This window comes from Macaca fascicularis, chromosome 14 (assembly GCF_037993035.2).
Source record: "Macaca fascicularis isolate 582-1 chromosome 14, T2T-MFA8v1.1".
In the NCBI taxonomy this organism is placed as follows: Eukaryota; Metazoa; Chordata; class Mammalia; order Primates; family Cercopithecidae; genus Macaca; species Macaca fascicularis.
In genome coordinates, this window is record NC_088388.1 from 93,733,787 (window position 1) to 93,756,680 (window position 22,894).

Here is a 22,894-nt window from a genome sequence, read left to right on the forward strand (position 1 = left end):
ACTCTCAGTCCAAGGCCAAAGGCCTGAGAGCCTGGGTAACCTCTGGTGCGAGTACTGGAGTTCAAAAGCCAAACAACCTGGAGTTCTGGTGTCCAAGGGCAGAAGAAGAGTGTCCCAGCTCTTGAAAAGACAGTAAGGATTTGCCTCTCTTCAGCCCTTTTGGTTCCATCCAGGCCCCCAGCCAATTGGATGGTGCCTATCCACATTGAAGGCAGATCTTCCCCACTCAGTCTACCTACTCAAATGCCAGCCTCTTCTGGAAACACCCTCACAGACACACCCAGAAATAATGCATCATCATCTCTCTAGGTATCCCTGAATTCAGTCAAGTTGACACCTAAAACTAACCATCATAGGAATGGTAGCAGCTCCTCATGGTGACTAGCCCCAGGGTGCCTCATCATCATTTGCTGTTTTCCTTTAACCCTTTTGTAAATAGTTGCTTCATTAGACTGTCTTCAGTCACTCCTTTTGCATATACCATCTATTTCCTGATAGGACCCTGACTGATACAATGGGGATAATAATAGTACTGACCACAGCCCATGGTGGTGAGGATTAAATGCATTATATGAGAAATGCCCAATTGTAGTACCATTAAATGTCTTTCTGTCCTTAGACAAGTGCTCTGATACCTTCAAGTATGGTTAAAGCTTTCTGAAAGATTCGGCATATAAGTTAAATAATACTGTCACTTACCTCCTCTTCCCTACCCCGTTTCAGAAGGATGGGTCGAGATTCAAGACTTTTGAACAAATCTGTTCTAAGACAAATGTACCTTGCATGCAAAGTTTCCTCCCTCCCATTTATATGGGGATGAATAAGGAGAAAGGAACCAGGCTGAATTCACCTACTGTGTCAGGCACTTTATACATGTAACCATTGTACGCAGCTTACTGGCTTGGGTCATGATACCCCCAAATATAACAATTTCCAAGCATTTGCCTGCCCATCTTACTAAGAAATGAAGTCTTTTTAAAGGCTACCCTCCAGTTGTATGTCCAGAAATCCTTAGATGGTGCTTATTTGCATGCACAGAGTCAGTTCTGGCTGCTCTAGCCTTGTCAGGGGAGATGGGATTCAGAAACACCATATTGAGGCCAGTGAACACCATGATAACTGCTCCACGCCTGCTCTTCTCCACTTGACACTGGCCGTTGCTGCTGCTGCACCTGCTCACACCAGAACTTGGAGGCTTGGCCTTCGCTTGCTTGAGAGCCTGACTGGTTTCCCAGGGTCCTACCCTCTTCTGGCTGCAGCGATGAGGATGCTACTCTCCTGTGCACATTCTGAGTGGCCCTGGTCCTTCTGATTGCGACACAAGCCCACACCTATCCTAGGTTTTGGGATTGGGCTGGCTACGCGTGCATAGCCCTGAGCCGGCCTCCAACTGACAGGGGTGTCCCTACTCCCCACCTCACTCCCAGGATGTACCCTAGATCTCTCCACCCCTTAGAAGCCTATGTATCCTGCCATCCTTCTCCCCAAGTCCTGAACACAGCTTCTGAGAGCTAACTTTTTCTCAGGATGATTGACAGTGGAAAATTCAATTCCCTTCACAGGAAGCCTCACCCTACCACAGGGGTGTGGTTTGGCCTCCTGTTCCAAAAAAACAATCACAGAATAGTTCAGCATTGTTACACTTCCCCAAATCTGAGTAACTCAGTCTTTTCCATGATTGATCTTGTTGGGCACATTAGTTTATTTCATCCTCAGAACAACTCAGTGAAGCAGATGAAATTATTTTCATTTTCTGAAGGAGGAAACAGAGGCTTAGAGAGGTTAAAGGATCTGCCCGGAGTCACTCGGCTAGAGGCAAAGATTAGATTCAACATATAATCTCTGGCTCCAGAGCCAGTTTCGGTTTTCTGGGAAGGAGAATGTACAAGTTGGTCTCCTCCTAGGGAGATTGTATTGGGAACTGAATAAAATATGTTAAAGTATCCAGCACAGGGACAGGCAGTACAATACATGGACATTCAGTATGTATTTCTTGAACAAAATGACTGGTAGGCACTCAAAACTATATATATATTTTATTTTTTAGACCACCAGATAATGATCAGTATTATCTGAATATTGATCTGAAACAACAACCATAAAAACTCTTCTTCGCTTCCTTCATGTATTTCTTGCCCTTTCTGCCCTTTCCGTCCATTCATTCCTATGTGTTGCAGCACAGAGTCCCTGGGACACGAAATCTCCTCTGGTTTCCCAATAGTGTTGATACTAAAAGAAACGAAACCTTTGCAGCAGCACAATTTGGGGCAAGGTAGTAGAAGCCTAAGGAGAATACAAAAGCACGGTTCGGGCAGGTGGACTCAAACTTGGATGTAAAATTGATCACCACTCCTCTAATATTGGTTTGCAAAGTGATATTACGCATTGGTCAGGAAGTGAGTTTTATTTCAGGGTATTCTAGTTGGGGTCAGGAAGTAAGTTTTATTTCAGGGTATTCTAGTTGGTAGAGAGAGTGGAGTAGGAAGGGGGAGAATGACAATAAATTTCGAAGATAAATGGTTATCTGCTTTGGCAAAAAAAAAATTAAGGAAAGAGATCTGGAGTAATGGGATAAAACATACACATGCTCACATGCATTCACACAGCGCACACACACACACACACACACGCACAAACACGCACACACACACACGCAGGAAAATGGGAAGGGCATTTTCCCTGCCAAAGAGATGTTTCTACTAGAAATAAATGGAACTGGGGTCATTCATTCCTGAAAATTAAACACAAGCCTGACTCCCCAGAAAAGATATTTCATCAGTTGTTAAGCACTAAGGGAGTCTAAAGAGTGTATAAATTACTAGTGTGATTTGTTCAAGGATACCATGATTATGGTTTCTGGGGCACGTTCTTGCTGGATGATCATTCTGGCATTTATCCTGTTTGTTTTTTATTACTCTCACACTCCTCAAATCAGTTTTGCCCAGTGTGGACACATTAAATTAATTTAAAATTCATGGTTTGCTTTCTCTCTCCTGCTCACCCCTTCTCCTTTCCAGTTTCTCTCCTTTTCTCACTCTCTTCTTTCCCTCCTCCATCTCTGCCTCTGTTTCCCTAAGTCAGTTGCACCCTCCTCAGCCCCCACTCGCCTCCTCTTGCTCCCCCTTCCTTTTTCCATCTTAGATTAGAATATGGACAGAAAAGGCAGTGCTTGCCTTCCTAGGGCTCTCTGCCAGAACATGGAACAGGTCAGATTATAAAAAGGGATAAAAAAAGAATGTTTCTTGGCAAAATGGGGGAAACATGTTCAGGGATGGTTTGCTGTCTCTTGCTGTCTGCTGCCTGCTGAAATACACTCCTTACAGGACCGCTGCATATGAACATTTATCCCCATGGCACATATGTGTGGTTATGTTAATGTCAAATATGTATAAACATTTATTTCTGCTTAATTCTCTCCCCTGTGACCTTTGTACCCCCAAATCTAGAGTGGACAAAGTTACTGACCACCTGGTGGTAAGACTTACTAATCTTTTCTCAGGGATTTTTTAAAAGATTACTGGGAAGAGTGGATACTGAGACTGCTTTCAGGTTACTGTCTAACAGTAAATAGCTTTTGGAAACTTTAGGTTCTTAAGAAAACACAGAAGGGGCCTGTGGGTACAAAACCTGGTCTGGAATGAATCCTGCGGGAAATACAGGGTTTGGGGCTGGTGGGGTGGGGTACGATAGTCTACTGCTGGGATCTGTAAACCTGCCAGGGCTCCTTTGTCTATCTCCCAAGGGTTTGCTGTTTACTGTCTGTTGACCATGAATAAATGTCCATTATTTTTGCTCTTGTGGTTGGTCAGCCAGAGTGTTAGACTTTAGGCTCCTTTTATACAAATATTTACCTGTTAGCTCTAAAAGTCATTTTCCCTCAAATTCAAATGGGGACTCCAGACGGAATATTTGCTGTGAACTAAGGAGTGTGGCAGGCAGTTGTATGTCACTGTCTGGCTGTGGTGGGGGTTAACTTCAGGTGAACACCTGATGCCTCCCCCTCCACTGGTTCCCCTCCTATCTTGTAGACAGGTGATTAGGATCAAAAGAGTTAGCACATTTAAAGCATTTAGAACAGTGCCTGAAAATGACTAGCGTCTAATAAATATTACTCTCATTCTACTGCTTTCCTGTTTTTTTTTTTTTTTTCCTGTCTTCCCCTCCTCGCCTTGTCACTCTCAACTACAGCTTCTTTCCCTGAAGTCCATTTTGTTTCTCCTTTCTTAATTCACTTGCTGACATTGAAAAAAGATGGAAAAAGGAAATAAATTACAAATGACTTTATTAAATGTATAATAATAAAAAGAGCTAATATTTATTGAGTGCTTTTCATGTGTTAGATTATAACATTATGTCAATCATCTTAAAACAATCCTGTAAGACAGGTACTATTATTTCCCTCATCTTACAGATGGAGAACTGAAGCTAAGACAAGTTAAATAAGTTGCCAAATCACACCTGGTAAGTGGTAGGGCCAGGGCTTAAACCCAGCCCTGTTCTTCTCTATTGCTAGGATTCCTAACCACCATCTTCAATTCCAGAGCAAGTCACTAGAACCCAAACTCCTGATTCTCAATAACAGATTCTTGGCAGAGCCCTAATTTGCAACTAGGTATGTTTGACTACAAAACCTTAGCATGACCCACTCACAACACTGCCTACAACTTGCCACACACTGAAAGCTAGGCTCAGCCATGCGAGGGTGAGTGAGACATAGTCCTTCCCTCAAAGAACTGGTAACTTAATTGGGAAGAAAGATCTATTAACAGAAACATTTACAACGTGGAGTTCTAGCTCCTTCAGGCCAACGAGCACTTATTGGCTGCGTGACCTTGGGCAAGTTATCTAACCCCTGTGGACTTCAATTTCCTCATCTATGATATGGGAAAATAAATATCTACTTCATAGGGTTATTGGAAGGGGTAAAATGAGATAATACATGTAGCATGCCTAGCACATATTTGGCACTCTGTGAGCAATTGCAATTATTGTTGTTATTATATGGTGACTGCAAGGGAGACATGGGACCCCAGAGAAGAGGAACCTGACTCAGTCATGGAGGTCAAGGAGATGCCAGGCCGGCTTCCCGGATGAGATCCATCCATCACAGTGTGACCTGAACGGCATCATGTATGCCTCAGAACAGTTGGCGGCAGCCATTGTGAGCTCTTCCTCTGGGGTCCCTGCAACCGAATGCTGAATAATAAAGTGCAGAAGAATGAAGCTGAATCTTGTCTCTCATACAAACTCAGATTGTATCCCACGCTGCAAAGTGGGACTGTAACTTTGTTATCTCCTTCCTCAAATGCTGTCCACACCCTCATGCCTCACAGTATCTGTTTTTCTTACTCTTAAAAAGTCCTTAAATCTGGCTCTGTACTATTCAGTGGGACAAAGCTGTTACACCATGCTCACTTGCATTTCACTCCTTTTTCCATCCTTATCAGTATTGCTTTTTGCTACTATCAGCTTCTTATAGCTGACTTTCCACACTCTTTATCAAATGAGAGACTAAAGGCTCCTCTCAAGTAATTTTAGGGATATAACCTAGTGTAGGTAGGTTGGTATTTGCCAGACTTAGGAAATAAAACACAGGAGACCCAGTTAAATTTGAATTTCAGATAAACAGTGAACAATTTTTTTAGTATAAATATGTCCACTGCAATATTTTGGACATATAATACTAAAATATTTTGTTGTTTATCTTCAGATAAGCACATAATTTCAATTCAGATCCAAATGGTGTTTCATCTGGCAGCCCTAGGTGTAGGAGCAGTGTCTGGGGATGCTCTGCCCTTTGCATTGGATTTTGGCTTGCCCTTAGTAGGTGTAATAAATGGTGACCCAGTTCCATGTCACCAGGTATTCAGTTGCCACTTGACTCCACTTGCTCTTAGTAGGTGTGATAAATGATGACTCAGTTCCATGTCACCAGGTATTCAGTTGCCACTTGATTCCATTTAGGTGCTCACATCAATGAGACTTGATTGCTGCTATGCATATTATTTTATCACCTCAGTTAGAAAATGGATGCTTGAAATTAACCCTTCCTACAGTAGAAATCCTAAACAACTTCAGGGATTTGATGCTCCACTGTGCACAATATATAAACATAGAAGACTGCCTACTCCTGGACTGGTTATTTGGCTTCTGGGCTCTGAATGTTAAGGTTTTGATCTTCTTCCATTCTTTCTTTTAGCAGAAGCTCATGTCTGATAGACTCCATTTTGGAGAGTCAGAGCATCTTAGTGTCCTCATTGGAGGGAACACCCAATGCGGTCCTCCTCAACGCATCATCACTCAGCCTCTGCTAGAACATCTTCTAAGGGGGTGTTGTGTGAATGGGGGAGGGGCTCCTGCTTCCTGAGAAAACCTGGTCTATTGTTACACAGTGATCATTATTATAAAGATTTCTTTATAGAGAACGGAAACCTGACTTACTGTTTCTTTTTCTTTTTTTTTTTTTTTGAGACGAAGTCTTGCTCTGTCGCCCAGGCTGGAGTTCAGTGGCCAGATCTCAGCTCACTGCAAGCTCCGCCTCCCGGGTTTACGCCATTCTCCTGCCTCAGCCTCCCGAGTAGCTGGGACTACAGGCGCCCGCCACCTCACCCGGCTAGTTTTTGTATTTTTTTAGTAGAGACGGGGTTTCACCGTGTTAGCCAGGATGGTCTTGATCTCCTGACCTCGTGATCCACCCGTCTCAGCCTCCCAAAGTGCTGGGATTACAGGCTTGAGCCACCGCGCCCGGCCGACTTACTGTTTCTTACACACAGTTAGTTGTCCATGTTTTGCCTTCTAGAGCTTTCAAACATTTATTTTACTGAAATGGGAGGAGTTCCCATACCCCCGTCACAGGGCCTGCGACAGAGGCGTGGCTCGCTTCTTCAGTGCCCCGCTGCTCAAACTCCTAGAGGGAGCATGCAGACAGGCAGGTTGTGGGGAGCGTTTTTTTGGGCTCCAGCCCGAGGGCAGCATCTAGGGTTGAGTGTTTACAGCTCCCGAAGCCCCAGTGGGTGTGTGTTACAGTGTACTCTTTCAGTTTTGCTGTCTGCAGGCCGCTTGTGTTAATCAGCTCAGTTAGACCCTCTGCCTTATCGCAAGGACAGAGGGCTTTCTGTATCCTGGATTCTTGCCCTAGTGTACCAGAAAAATTGGACCACAATTGGGCTTGGAGGATGGGTGCAAGGTTTTATTGAGTGCAGGTAGCTCTGAATGAGGTGGATGGGAAGCCAGAAGGGGGATGGAGTTGGAAAGTGACCTTCCCCTGGAGTCAGGCTGCCCAGCAGCCAGACTATCCTCAGACTGCCCCCAACCAAATTCCTCTGTCGATGGCCTGCAGTGTCTGGTGGTGTCTTTTGGTGTGCTCTTCTGCTCCTCTCGACGCCCAGCTGCTTGTGTCTGTGCCTGTTAGGGTCTCGGGTTTTTATGGGCACAGGATGGGGGGCGTGGCAGGCCAAAAGCAACTTTTTGGGTGCAAAAACAGAAATGCTTATCCTCATTTAGGTTTGTGGGCACAGGCCCGAGGATGGAGCCCTTGCCAGGGACCTCGCCCATCTCTACCCAGAACTTCCCTGCCCTCCTCCCATATCATTATTATGACCCAACATAAGGATATATTTTATGTTTAGACCCACAAACACAAATACAAATATAAATACAAATATAAATATAACTAAACAGAATTTCATGGCATAGCAATTACTCTTATTTGGCTGCATCTGGTGTTTCCTATTATATTCTATTTCATTTATTTAAAATGCTGGACAGGACCCTGTTAAATTGATTTCATGACCCACGATTGGGTGACCAACTACTGTTTGAAAAAATTATTGCTATATAGTGTTACAGAGCAAATATAGAATAAGTCTATTCCTCATTTCTTTCTAAAAGATTTTGAAATATTTGAAGGTTGTCATTATATAATGTCTTAATCTTCTCTTTTCTACACTAGATATGATAGAGTTTCCCCATTCATTCCGATCCTGCCCAACACCTTCTGAGTGCTTTCTAGCCAAGAAACACTTCACTTAAAATTTGGCGCTGAGACATGAGCACATCACTTCACATATAGCTTGGCCAATACTTGGCATTGTGGGATCATTAGACCCCTTGATTTCGACTCCCCTGTCTGAGTGTATATCAATCAGTTAATTAATATTAATTTGGGTATAGTTATAATTATTAATTTATATAAAATACCTAACCTAGCCCAATTTTTTTCTGTTTTGTCTATTATGGTACCTTGAAATATTTTTCCTATTTGTGGGGGTGGGGAGATGGAGAGCTCAAATCAAGATGACAATTATTCATGTTTCCTGGATCTGCCCAAAATTCAGGAAATATAAACAAAAAGAAATGTTTCTAGCACAGTCTAGCACAGCAATAATTAAAACTCCACCAAAATGATCATATTTTGTAAGAAAATGGCTAACAGGTTAATAATAGTTAATGTTTCTAGAACACCTGCTGCAAGTTAAGCACTGAACTAAGAGCTTTACATGTAATTTACTCATGAATTTCTCACAGTCTTTTGAGGTAGATACTATTGTAACCACTGCTTATGAAATGATAAAAACGGCTTTACAGAAGTTTAAATCATTCGGCCAACATCATAGGACTAATAAGTGGCAGAAGGGGTGATTCCAGGTCCATCTGACTGCTAAGCCTGTGTTTTAAAATCTGTAACTGCCTCCCACAGAGAGGAAACAGCCTCTGGTGGTTTAAAAAGAGAGAGTGCCTATAACATGCCTAGCGTAATGCTTACATGGAGGCTTAATAAATAGCTCTTAGTGTCTCCCATAAGGAAAGAGAAGAGCTTAGCAGCAAATTCAGGCCACTAAGAGTCCTCAGGAGTCTGTGAAAACTGTCTAGATTCATCACTAACCACAGTGGGGCAGGCCTCAGAGTGCTTTCCAGTCGGGAAGTAAGGTCTGGAGTCAGGAAACATATTTCTTGTGCCCATGAGACGGGAGGCAACATAAAATAGTGGTTAAGAGCAAGAGCTTCTCATGCCTGTAATCCCAGCACTTAGGTAGGCTGAGGCAGATGGATCACCTGAGGTCAGGAGTTCAAGACCAGCCTGACCAACATGATGAAACCCCATCTCTACCAAAAATACAAAATTTAGCTGAGCATGGTGGCACAAGCCTGTAATCCCAGCTACTTGGGAGGATGACAGGAGAATAACTTGAACCAGGGAGGCAGAAGTTGCAGTACACCAAGACTGCACCACTGCACTCCAGCCTGGGCAATAGAGTGAGACTCCATCTCAAAAAAAAAAAAACAAAAACAAAAAAGGCAAGAATTTTGCAAAAACAGACTTGAATCTTGGATCTGTTAATTTCATTTAATTTCAAATTAATTTCAGGGTTTTTTGAGGCTTTTGACACAGTCATTAGCTAAAAAATCAAATGTTCAAAGATATGGAGCAGTGCCTACTATCTGGAGAGCAGCACTACCATTTATTCTTTCATTTATAGCTGAGAAAGTTTTTGATGGTACTAACAGAACAAAGTGGTGGCAGGAAGTTTTGGAACGGCTGGTTTAAGTAGCTTCAGGAGACTTCAGTTTTTTGTTTAGCTACATGATTGAATGCATAATAAATGCTTTGTGCTTTTGCCTATCAATACCTAGAGAAAGTACGTCAATGAAGAGATGCAGGACTTTCAACTGATTGGCAAAAAGCAAATTTTAGCTTGTCTTACAGGATGCTTAGTTTGCCAGTACACTTCAGACCAATGGGACAGTCATAGATGGTGTGACAGTGTTTAAAGGCAACAAAAGGCTACTCCATGTGGCCAGCGCTGTCATGAGCCTCACTAAGCTATTTTGAAGATTTTTAAGCAATGATAAATTTAAAAAAAAAAATAGACTACACCTAAAGTAGTATATAAAGTATAGCAGGATTCCTGTATACTCTGCAATCAGCTTTTTGAAAAAAAAAAATGTCAAAAGGTAGAGAATACAAGAAAAGTTTTTGGGATATAATTTGAATGACTGTGAAAACATGACCTTTGACACCAAACTCATTTGCTCACTCCTTAACTTGATAGCAAAGCCCAGTATGTACAACTGTGTTGGGTGTGGGTGGTCTCCAAGGCCACGCTGCTCTCTGAATTGATTTTGAGTTTTGTTTGTAAGATGATCACAGTCATGTTACACTGATCTGAAGGGCATATATATACATAACCCTTTAAAAAAAATTCTGCCTCATTCTTATTTCAAGATGAATTTCTATACAGTCTAGATATATATATATATATATATTTTTTTTTTTTTTGAGACGGAGTCTCGCTCTGTCGCCCAGGCTGGTTGAAAATGACTTAAAATATTTTCATTAATGTTCTCAGAAAACAAGTTTCTTTTGTGGTTTTAACCAAAAAGGTGCCCTTTTTGTCACTGGATTCACCTAGCATTCATAATTTTTTTTTTTCATACAATGAATTAAGATTTGCTAAAATCATGGACTGGCTATCTGGTTGGATTTCAGGTGAGATGTGTTTAAGGCCAGAGCTTTTCTCAATATTTGATTTTTTTCCCCAATATTTGATTTTTTAAAAATATACACATAGGTGCTGCATTTATATCTGCTGGTTTAAATTCTGTCATATTTCACTTCTAGACTTTTAGTATGGCAAATCATATCTTACTTTTATTTAAGCATTTGTAGTTTGGAGTATCTGGTACTAGCTGAGAAATAATTCTATAATTGAGTTTTGTACTCACCATATATGAATCATTCCTCATCTATAATGTGCCCCCAAATGCAGCTTCATTTTCCGATACCTTGATGCAGAATAAAGTTTTTCATCATTTAGGTGCAAAAAAAAAAAAGGGCAAGAGCTCTGTAAAAGACAGACTTGAATCTTGGCTCTGTCACTTATTAGCCATGTGATCTCAGGTAATTGACAGGACCTCGCCTAGCCTCCAGTCCACATGGGTAACACATGGGTAATGATATCTACCATACTGATGGAATGAGATAATGAATGAAATAATGTGGTTCAGAGGAGACACTCCATATGTGCTAGTTCAACATAGAAAACTGGATTATGATCTTTCTTCTCCTACAATATCATGTGCCTGCTGCGTTATTTAGGTTGAGATTCTGAGTGCATAGAAAATAGGCCCTCAAAGAGTTGTCCATGGACAAGCAGCATCAGCACCATCAGAGAACTTGCAAATGCAAATTATTGGGCCCCATCCAGGCCTACCGAATCAGAAACTCTGGAGTGGGGCCCAGCAATCTGTGTTTTACCAAGCCCTTCAGGTGATACTGATACAGCTAAAGTTTAAGAACTACGGCCCTAATGGCACTGAAGATTCTGAGTCTTCTCCTGTTTTCAACAGGACTCAGTCAAAGCTCTAAAGAGGCTGTATCCTTTGGGTAGATGTTGTAATCAAATACATAGACTGTGGAATTTACTTTCAGGTTGTTTCCATTTAATCTTTTTATTGTTGTTTATCCCAAACTGGCCATTTTCTTATGTTCTCTTTCTCTCCTCTATTTAATTTGAAACCCCTATTGTATATACCTTACATCATATAGGTTGAATAGAAAGGGGCCATTCCCAGACACCCAGGTAAAGGAGACAAGTAACATTCCTAAAGAGCTTTCCTCGGCCATCCCTGCATCCTTAGCACAGAGTACCTGCAGGGACTGTACTTCCTTTGCCTCCTTTAAGTTCCTGGAACTTTCTGAGAACTTTTCTGCCACAAAACTTTTGCACATGATATTTGCTTGGCCTGGAATGCTCTTCCTGCCTCCTTTATGTGGCCACACCTTCTTGTCTTTTCGGTCTTTACTTACATATCTCCTTGGAGAAGGCTTCCCTTTTCATCCTCTCTAAGTGGCCACTTTCTCCCTAATTGTTAACCCCTCTGTTATTGCACTCTCAGCCTGCTCCTTTTCTTCATTGCACATAGGCCAGTTTGTAACTGTAGACTTATTTTTATGTTTTAGTAAGACAAAGCCCATATCAGGGTATTCGAGCATCTAGCAGAGTACATGGATTATCAATATAATCAATATTTTTTTTTGGTGGTGTTGGGGGAATAGGGTGTCATTCTGTCACCCAGACTGGAGTGCAATGGTGCCATCCTAGCTCACTGTAACCTCAAACTCCACCACACCTGGTCAATTTTTAATTTTTTTTTTTTTTTTTGTAGAGACAGGGTCTTACTATGTTGCTCAGGCTGTTCTTGAGCTCCTGGCGTCAAGAGATCTTCCCACCTTGGCGTCCCAAAGTGCTGGGATTACAGGAATAAAGTCAATGTGCCCTGCCAATATTTCTGAATAAATGAATGAATGAATGAACCATTATAGTTCTCATATATTTTGCCTTCTTTCAAACTCTGTTGTGCTTTCAGTTAATCCTCTATTTAGGACTTAATTTTTTCTTTTTTCTTTTTTCTTTTTTTTTTTTTTTTGGAGACAGTCTCGCTCTGTCGCCCAGGGTGGAGTGCAGTGACATGATCTCGGCTCACTGCAACCTCTGCCTCCCAGGTTTGAGTGATTCTCCTGCCTCAGTCTCCTGAGTAGCTGGGATTACAGGTGCCCACCACCATGCCCGGCTAATTTTTGTATTTTTAGTAGAGACAGGGTTTCACCATGTTGACCAGGCTGGTCTCCAACTTATGACCTCAAGTGATCTGCACTCCCTGGCCTCCCAAAGTGCTGGGATTACAGGCATGAGCCACTGCGCCTGACCAGGACTTAATTTTTTCTAGTTATTTCTAATTATTCCCTCTCTCTCCCAATCCATACTTTGGACTTTTCTGAAGACTTGTACCTAGCATGATACTCATGACACTGGCTCTATGACTGAGATGCAATAAATGCTTTCTGATTTCTTTTTTTTTTTGAAACGGAGTCTCGCTCTGTCACCCAGGCTGGAGTGCAGTGGCCGGATCTCAGCTCACTGCAAGCTCCGCCTCCCGGGTTTACGCCATTCTCCTGCCTCAGCCTCCCGAGTAGCTGGGACTACAGGCGCCCACCACCACGCCCGGCTAGTTTTTTGTATTTTTTAGTAGAGACGGGGTTTCACTGTGTTAGCCAGGATGGTCTCGATCTCCTGACCTCGTGATCCGCCTGTCTTGGCCTCCCAAAGTGCTGGGATTACAGGCTTGAGCCACTGCGCCCGGCCCTCTGATTTCTTGATCAATAACTTATAGAACATTTAAGGCATGAATTTTAACTTCTTCCGTCACTTTGAGTTTATGCTGTAAAACAAATTTTTCTCCTGAATGGAACCATCTAGAGCATCTGGAGCCATTGGGAATGGTGAGAATTTCCCCACTTCTCTGTCTTTCCTTGGCTATTAAAAAGGTATAAGACCTGTTGGTCTGTAGTGCATATTCTGGACAGAGAAGAACTAAAATTGCTGTACAGATTGTGGAAGGGTCATTTCTCTCACTGTTCTTTCTATCTATGAACTGAAAAGGTACATTTTCAGTATAAACATCCAATAATTACTTTCAAAATCGGAATTACAAGGGTTCTTTAGGGTGAACATTCTGATCTGCATTGTCTTCAGCTATTGTGAAAATCCTTATTTTTAATAGTGGCTTTATGGTGTTGTTTTAGAAACTCAGTATGATTTCATTTTTAGAAACAAAAACATGTTTATATCATCACTGGAAATCAGAGAGGAAAACATGATTAGTTTTTTGCTCATGAAAAGAGGAAAGGGAAGCAATCATAATAGAATGATATATTGTAGGGTGGATGGAACTGAAGCTGCTGTCTATTAGTATGCAATTGGATTCACCCAGTATCTCAATGGAATGATCAATATGATTAGAAGCTTGGGAGCTTCTTTTCAAGTGGGCAACATCAATTAATCAACTAACTCAGCGGTTCTCAATCAGAGGCAATTTTGCCCCCTAGGGGACATTTGGCAATGTCTGGAGACAGTTTTTGTTTTCATAAATGAAGGTGGAGGGGGTGGTTGCCACTGGCATCTAGTGGGTAGAGGCCATCCCTACAATGCACTGGGCAGTCTCTCACAACAAAGAATCATCAGCCCCAAATGTCAGAGGGCCAGGGTTGAGAAACCCTGCAATAATATCAGCCAAAGAAGTATTACAAGTTTTCAATACTCCCAAGGTTTCTGTAGTAGTGGTAGCAAATAATGTTTAAAATAACCATCATGTATTGAATATCTATTCCATGCCAGGATCTTTATATTTATAGCTGGTCTGTCTCAGTCCGGGTCTGACACCGGGTTTGTTTGGGGCCAACGTCTCCATTCTTCTTCCTAACCCCATTTGGTGCAGGTGCATTTTCTCTGGACATCAGCATATCTATCCTCAGTTTCTTGTGTTTATCTAGATAAAATTATGTGTTTAGTGCATATTGGGTAATATGCTTACAGGAGAAAGTAGTCAAGCAAGAAGAGACTGGTGTGTCACTATGGGTGTGAAACTAAAAACATCCCGACAAACAGGCCTCAGATCTATAACTTAATAATCCAGCCAAACCACCTGTGTAGCCTGGTAGCACAGAGCCTAGTCCTCAGTAGGTACTTAATAAATATTTGTTGGGAAACTTTTTTCATAATCCACACAGAGTCCTTGGTAAGCTTCAAATGGAGCGGGATTTTCAAATGACTCTTCTGTTGCATAACATTTTATTTGTTCCAGGGGCAGTTTCCTCATCCATAGGCACCTGATATTTCCAGAACTACACAAATGTCGTACCTTGTGTATCTTCCCACTTGCCCTCCACATTTTCCTCCTTTTTGTTTTTCGTTCTTTCACTCTGAGTCAATCTGGTCCTGACAAGGGCTCATCCCCTTGCCCTTTGCTCTCCTTACGACAATGTACACACAGCACCCTCTGCTTCAGGCACTGTCGGTATTCCCTGAATTATGCTCCTGCCAACAGTTTGCAGGGCAGGGCATGTGTCAGAATCTTCAGAGGAGACATGTGCTGTGTGGAAAAGCTTATTTGAGAATATGATTTTATATTTAGAAAAAGGCAAGAAAAAACACACTAGAGTTGACCCTTGAACAGTGCAGGAGTCATGGGCGCTGACCCCCTCATACAGTTGAAAATCCAAATATAACTTTTGACTCCCCAAAAACGTAACTACTAATAGCCTACTGTTGACTGGAAGCCTTACCGATAATATAAACAGTTGATTAACACATATTTCATACGTTATATGTATTAATACAGTATTCTTACAATAAAGAATAAGCTATAGAAAAGAAAATGTTATTAAGAAAATCACGAGGAAGAGACGATCATCATAAAAGTCTTCATCCTTGTCATCTTCACATTGAGTAGGCTGAGGAGGAGGAAGAAGGGGTAGGTTGGGCTTGCTGGCTCAGGGTGGCAGAGGTGGAGGAAGATCTGTGTGTAAGCTGACCTGCACTGTTCAAACCTGTGTTGTGCAAGGGTCTACTGTATTGCCATTGTAAAACAGAGAGCTGAAAGAAAAGCTTGGAAAAAAACTTCTCACCTGGTGATCATATGGGGGCTTATTAACTCTGAGGTTGATGTGACCATTTGATGTTTATAAAAAGAAGAGGTTAAAAGAAAAGGTGTTTAGAAGCATGGCAGTATACGCTTTCCTTCCTTGTGTCCATGCCTTTGCTAGAAATTTCCTCCTTCTCTCAGCACCTGGATTTCTTGGAACCCACCCTTTTTCCCCTGTGCATAATTCTTCTATGCTCCCATAATGCTTTGTGTCTAATCTCTAGTATGTTCACCATCATCTTTTATCTTTAGCACACTACACTCTGATGTAGTAAATACTTCTGAAAGAGAATTGCAGGAGCGCTGTGACTAACCCCAGTGAGCCAGCTGGAAACCTCAATGTGCTAGGAGTCATTTCGAGTGGATTCCAGGACTGAACATTTAGAGATTCAGAAATTTGGACGTGGAACATGAGGAATTTAAATTTTTACATGCTTTGGTTCATAAGTTACACTTCGGAAAGTGCTTGAACTTGAACTTTAAAAATATCCTTACTTGTTCTAGGAGCAAAACAAGCATTTTGATCAAAGCAGCCTGGGTGCATTCAATCATTGGTTTGTTCATTCAACAGTCATTAATGGAGAACTACCAATTGTAGTGACCTGTCCCAGGTGAGGCTGTGTGTAGTAGCTGTCCGTTATGTAGTCATGTTCATTCACTCTCCTTTTGCTGTTTGGCTTCTCTGTCTTTGCAAGCCCAAGCCCATTCTTAGGACCCATTCAAAGTATTAGCTGGTAAGGACTTTATTTTTTTTTTATTTTTTGGTTTTTTGGTTTTTTGTTTTTTTGTTTTTGAGACGGAGTCTCACTCTGTCGCCCAGGCTGGAGTGCAGTGGCTGGATCTCAGCTCACTGCAAGCTCTGACTCCCAGGTTTACGCCATTCTCCTGCCTCAGCCTCCCGAGTAGCTGGGACTACAGGCGCCCGCCACCTCGCCCGGCTAGTTTTTTGTATTTTTTAGTAGAGACGGGGTTTCACCATATTAGCCAGGATGGTCTCGATCTCCTGACCTCGTGATCCACCCGTCTCGGCCTCCCAAAGTGCTGGGATTACAGGCTTGAGCCACCGCGCCTGGCCAGGACTTTAAATGTTTGTCAAGAAGGGGTGCTGAGAAGAGTGAGAGGGGAAAGAAATTTGCATTTTAACGGAGTATTTAAATTCCTTGGTATTTCAAATTACTGGAGAAGAGGAGGGTTTCTAACTTTTACTGAATTCCTAGATGTGCCCAGCACTTGACCTGTAGTATCTCATTTAACCCTTGCAATAAGTTTATGAAGCAAGTGTTATTATTTTGCAGAGGAGGAAGCTGAGGCTGTCCGTGTCTGGAAATAGATAGAACATGGACTAGAAGCAGGTCTTACTGTAAAGGCCCTGCTCATTCTCCTCTATCAGGATGCCTCTGTTACCTCAACATTCTTCCCGCCTCTATGCTTGTTGGGAATAGCTTGGTATCACTGGAACATCCTAGTACTCATCCTGTTTTGAGTGAAAGACTGCTCTCTGGGCTGCCCCAAAGAGCACTAAAATTGGCCCATCATCTTCTTAACTTTCCTAGGAGTGACTGAATGACAACTTGGGTCACTTTAGAAAGGATGCTGACCTTTAGGATGAGTGCATAGATCCAAAGAAAGCACAGATATGGACTGGTTCATTACCTTGCTGTTAGTGAAGGTGTGTTCATTTTTTATGGTAAACATACTTTATTTTCATTTGACACAAACCAGACATCAGAATCTCCAGCCAAGTGTACTGAAAGATGTTATTTCTTGTTAGTCGGATTCAAAGTCTTTTTTGCAGGCCTTAGTTCCTGAACAATAGATTCAGGAACTAAGTTAAGGCCTGAAAAGATGATTTGTTTTCTGCATTTGATGTAGAGCTTATTCACAGATGAGGAAATTAAGACACAGGAGGGAAACATTGGCCTCCAGCAGTGCTTTCTGCCTGTGCTTCCATGTATCTGATTACTGGGTATTAATTTGAGGAGTCTAGGCTAGGTCCACCTGATTGAATCAGAAGATTTTTGAACCCACAAGCTGTGCCTAACACTTCATTGTGGGTCTAAGAATCTGTAGCATTTGATAGAGGGACCCATTTCTTGAAACTTCCTCTGACTTCCATGCCTTTAAGTTTTTCCAGCTCTCCTACTTCTCCAGATTCTTCCTCTTCTCCCTCCTTCTTTCCCTATTTTCCAATTGTGGACATTCTCCAAATGAACTGATCTTCAAAGCTTCATCCCTCTTTTCCTCTGCACCTCTGTCCTCAACTTCTCACCCAGTCCCTTGTTCCTTGTTTCCTCTTGCCCAGATGATAGTAAGTCACTCAGCATCTTTCTCAAACCGTTTCCTCTTCTCAACTGTGCTTCATCTGTCATTGGCCTAATGATCCATTCTTCTAACACTGCAAAATCTATTCTTTCTATCACTAGGTTAACTTGATTACTTTGTCCTTTTCCCCAGGATAAACAATGAGTCAATGAGAATAATAAAATCTTGCTTCAAAGATTTGATATCTTTCTTTATGACATTTGGTATCTTCAAAGATATGGTATCTCTCATTTCCTTTTTATCACCTCTATCAACCTCACCTATCATTGCTTCCTGCAACTATCCCAGATAGTCTCTTGAAATAATAATAGCAAATGCATGTTGAATACCACAGGCATTGTGCTGAGTATTTTACATTTGTTACTTTATTCAGTCTTTACAACCACTCTGTGAGATGCTATTTTCTCCATCTTGCCAAAAAGGATACTGAGGTTTAGAGAAGTTAGACAACTTGCTCAACGTTACACAGCTACTGAATGGTGGAGCTCCAACTCAGCTCATGCCTGTTTTGTTCTAAACTTGATGGTTGTAACTTGGAAATTCTGCTGCTTCCTAGAATATAGGATGGTATCTAGGAGTGGGCAATTAGTAAAGATCAGTTTCCTTTCTTCTTTTTCTATCCATCACTTCTTCCCCAATTTGTATTGAATTCACACAAATGCTAGGTCAATCAGTGGTCCCTTCACTGTCCATAAGATAACCACTTCAGCGCCGAATTTGCAATTCAGGGTTCACAATGTGCAGTACAAGGCACATTGAGGCAGAAGTTGTTTCTGTCCCTGGCTTTGCTACTAAACTTGTTCTGTAACATTGGACAAGTCATTCAACAGCTATGCCTGAGCTTCTTCATCCGGCAAGTGAAAGGTTTGGTTGACACTTTCTTCGATTCTTTCCAGGCCTACATTTTTGTGACGTTGTTATTCTGCCTTCCCTTGTTTTCTCCTCCTTTCTGGTAAAAATTCTTTCCTCTATGACTTCTTCCCAAGCACCCAGACCTTGTCATCTCCCTCTTCGCTGTTGCCTCTGCTTGCCCAGTGCTGCCTTTTCCTCTTCCTGCTGTGTCTGAACTCCACCACCCTCCCAGGCTCTTCCTTCTGTGTAAAGTTAGTGCCTCTCTCCGCCTTTCCCAGGCATCTGCAGTACTTGGATCTCATGCTTTGTTGCTTGCCTGTTTTCTGTTCACATAGCTTGTCTTCTTAGACAGATAACAGATCCTTGAAGGGATGGTGAGCTGCTCTAAGTTTCTTTTGTGTGTACCAGGGTAGATGACTTTAAATGGAGTAGTTATTTCATAAATAATTGTTAAGTGATTACATTTGGGCTTTATCTTGAGAGCAGTTTACTCAGTAGGAGGGCCCATCAGGGGAATCAGAATCAGGGCACACAACCCACCCGAATTGATGAGACATAGAACTGCTGACAGTCCGGTTAGGGAACTGCCACAATCCAGGGAGGAGTCCCTGAAGGCCCGGCCTAGTGAGCAGGTAAACAGAGGCAGGGAGCACCGGATAAGAGAGGCTTGGTGTGCGCTGACTCTCCCACTGACATCCTGGGCAGCAACTGCACAGTTACATGGCGTTCTCTTCTCCAAGCAGTAGAGCTGCCCAGAAATAGCCAGGCAGAAGTGCTGTGGGGCACGCTTGGGCACCCCAGAACAGGGATCCAGAGAGCAGCGAGTATAAACCAATATAATGAGGTGAATGAGTAGTTCTTAGCGCAGCCTGATTTTAAGAGGTGGGGCAACATTTTCCCAGAGTTGCTTACTTTCTTTACCTCTGCTCAGGCAGATAACAGCCTGGGGATTTGTGGCCAGAGGATGTACGGTTCTGCGAACACATTTAATATCCAAGGCTGTCAGGTCTGTTTTGGCCCTTCTGTTTGTCAGCGGAGCACATAGTAGCAGCTTATCGCCCAATCTCAAGTGCGAGATGGAAGCACTGGGGCCTGGGGAATGCTGAGAAAAGTGTGGCCACTTTCCACCTGGAAATTCCACTTAAGAAGAAGAAGGAAAAAGAAAAAAAACAGCCTAAGCAGATTTAGACTTTTTGGCAGATCCGGAAACAGAATTTTGGCGGAAGACAAAGTGGAGGGAGAACTGGTGACTCTGAAATTAATCAAAACCCGGTAGGGAACAAAGCAAGGGAGGCTGTCGCCCTCCTAAGTCTCAGGGAGACACGTCAGCTTGAGCTCCGGGCAATTTCGGTCTGGCAGTCTCGCGGCCCGGGGAGGGGCGGCGGGTGTCTGCAGACGGGCTCTAGGGCCCAGCGGCCGGGCGCCACGGCGGGGGTGGAGTGTAGGGTTATAGTGACGAGCCCAGGCGACCCTCCCCGGCCCGCGCGCGGGGATCGAGGAGCGCGGACGGCGGCGGGAGCGCGCGAGAAGCTCTAGGACCCAGCAGCGGTTGTCGCGTTTGGGGCTGAGGTGAAGCCCTGTGTGAATGGGGTTGATTGTCCGGCGCCTCTTCCCGGCGCTGCCCCAGGCCATGTCCAGCGCACTGCCCAGCGGCCGCCTTCCCCAGCCGAGGGAGTGAACTAGCCATGATTGCCTCATGTGGAGGGCAAAGTTGCGCCGGGGAACTTGTGAGCCTGCGGTGAAAGGTAACCAGCCCCCACTCGAGGTGCCGGGAGGGCGCCTCCGGGTTTCCCACGCGAAGAACCCAGTCGCCCCGGGCTCCCCCGGCCCCTGCTGCTCAGGGAATGGGGCAGCTCCTGGGGGCCCGGGGCTGAGATCCCAGATTGTTGTTTTTAAGCGGGTTCCCTTGACCCGCTCCAGGTCCAGTTGCCTGCGGGCAGGGCCTCAGCGCCTTGCCGCCCCGAGACCCACGTAGACTGAAGTCGTGGCCCCGGGGTTTGGGCCCCGGGGTGCGGCGCGCCCGACGCGGGGCTGGCCTTTCCTGAGGGGCGCAGCCATATGGCCCGATACGCCGAGGCGCGCCCGCGCGCGGGTCTCGCGGCGAGGGAGGGGACGGAAGGGGTGTCCGGTGCCGCTTCCCCCGGCGCGAGACAAAGGCGCGTGCACCGGCCCGCCCGACGGGCTCCGGCGCTCGGGACTGGACCCGTTCTGCCCGCCGGCCAGACCGGGCTCTGGCGGGTGGGGGCGACGAAAGGGTCGCATCCCAGCCCCAGGCGTTCGGATCGCGTTAGCTGCTGCTCCTTCTTTGTTCTCTCCCCAGACAAGTTTCTTTGACAAACTGGCGAGTTACATCCAGCTCCCGCTTGCCTGTTAAGGCTGCCTTTACAATAATCTGCTTTCAGGGGGGAAACATTTAAACTTTCCAAATGGAACCGTTTTTTCTTGGAATGTGACATTGTGGCAGAAGGGAGAGTGGCATGTCGGCCGATGACAGCCGAGCGGAGCGGGGGCCCAGTGCCGGTACAGGGGCCGAGCGTGCCCCATAGGCGGCCGGGCTGGAGGACGCGGCGGCAGAGCGGACGAGCCCTGGCGCGCACCTCTAGGGCCTCCCCCACCTGGACTGCGTTCGCGGCGACGTGTCCAAGTTTCCCCCTTCAGAGCCCCAGGCCGAGAATCCCGGGTCTCTGCTCAAAGCTCACGCGCCTCGCGCACCCTACTCTTACTATCTTGACTGATGACTAGGAAGACTTTCCCTTTCCATTTTTTCCCGAAGATATTTGCCTTTTTGGCTTCGGTGTTGGTTTCCTGTCTCTGAGTGGCAAACAGCTTTCGGCCAGGCTAGCGTGTAGATACCTGGACTGGGGTTTCAGAGGTGGGCCCTGGGCGTGCGGCCTTCTGAAACGATGCGGTTTGGACCCAACATTTTGTCCCCGTGTTCCCTCAGCTCCCTTTTTCTGTGAGGCCTTGGTTGCCCATTTTCTTCTCCTGAGGCATGTTGTGAGAATTTAGTTTTTGTACTGCTTATAGAAGGCCTTGGTGATGGTGGGGTACGTAGTCTGGAGAGCCAGTTGTGATACCTCGAAGATGCTTTCGGCTAACCAAAACAGTAACGTGCTAACCTGCTCACCATAAACGAATTAAACCAGAATAGAGGGATATTAATAGCTACAGTTTCAGAAAATTTCCTTCCTTTTCGGGAAGCAAAAAGTCAGGGCTTGAAATATTAAACAATCTTGGCTCCCTGCTTCCAAAACTGGCCTAATGGGTCACTGCCAAACTGGCTGAGATTTCCCCTGGCTGCCTACCACTCGTGGGCCCCGGCTGCTGTGGAAGTCAGACCCAGGTTAACGATTAAGGAGCGCTCTAGATTGCAGGGTCTTAAAGAACCTAGACCAACTGACATTTACTTCCTAGTAAGGTGCTCTGAGCCTTTTAGTGTATTACTTTGAAGGTTGTTTATGAGAATAATGTGGGAACAGTAGTTTAATATACTTTGAACTGTTAGTAAAGGGTGGAAAAGCACTGATTTGACTAGAATGAAGGAAAACACCGATTCGACCAGAATGAAAAGAGTAGGACATAGAGTAGAAGGCTTTATAAAGGCTCTACTTTTCCTTATGATGGTGGTGGGGGTTGAGGGGGGGAGGATGGGAATGTTTAGGTCTTGGAGTGCACTTTTGTTTTTCTGTGATGCATTTTTCAAGATAAGTAAGGAAACCTTTGTAAACCTGTAGGTGTACAGGAGAGAAGGTGCTGTACCTGTAACTCCCCTTTCCCTCCCCCTTCTTTTTAAAATGCATGAAGTCTTGGTCTTTCAGGTTCTTTGCAGATGATGGAGGATGTAGAATACTAATGTTCCAAAGGGCATGTGGAGATCAAAGCATTTAAAAATACATCTTTTCACGGAGGCTAATGGACGATTTTCAGTTTAAATGAGATTTTAAAGTGCTGTCGTTAAGAAAAGCACATGAATGCAGAAATGTGAGTGATTTTATGGGAAGGCACTCTGCTGATCAGACTTGAGAGTGTCTGCCCTGGGCCAGTTAGTCTAGAGGCTGTTGTGGGTAGAACTCGGCTTTTCTGATGTCTACCCCTGTGGAAAAGTGTGGACCCAGGGCCTAGGGAAAAGATGGCTGAACTAATTGAAATGAGCCGGCTGGCTGGTGAGAGTTCTGTCGAAAAGTACAGCCCCTAGGTATCAGTGCTACATTTATTCATAGTAATTTGTGAAAATGCT

At 44.0% G+C, this 22,894-nt stretch overlaps 1 protein-coding gene across 21 annotated transcripts in view; it reads left to right on the top strand.

Moving 5' to 3' along the window:
- AMOTL1 (angiomotin like 1) overlaps positions 1-22,894 on the top strand; it is a 174,168-nt gene that overhangs the window by 43,664 nt on the left and 107,610 nt on the right. For 4 of the 21 annotated variants that reach the window (XM_065528899.2, XM_005579385.5, XM_065528901.2 and 1 more), the window contains exon 1: positions 20,135-20,402. The exons of the other annotated variants lie outside the window; for them this stretch is intronic. In XM_065528899.2, the coding sequence (XP_065384971.1) occupies positions 20,354-20,402 (49 nt within the window). In that variant the 5' untranslated portion in view covers positions 20,135-20,353. Of the gene's footprint in view, positions 1-20,134; positions 20,403-22,894 lie in introns of those variants that run through there. 21 annotated transcript variants of the gene reach the window in all.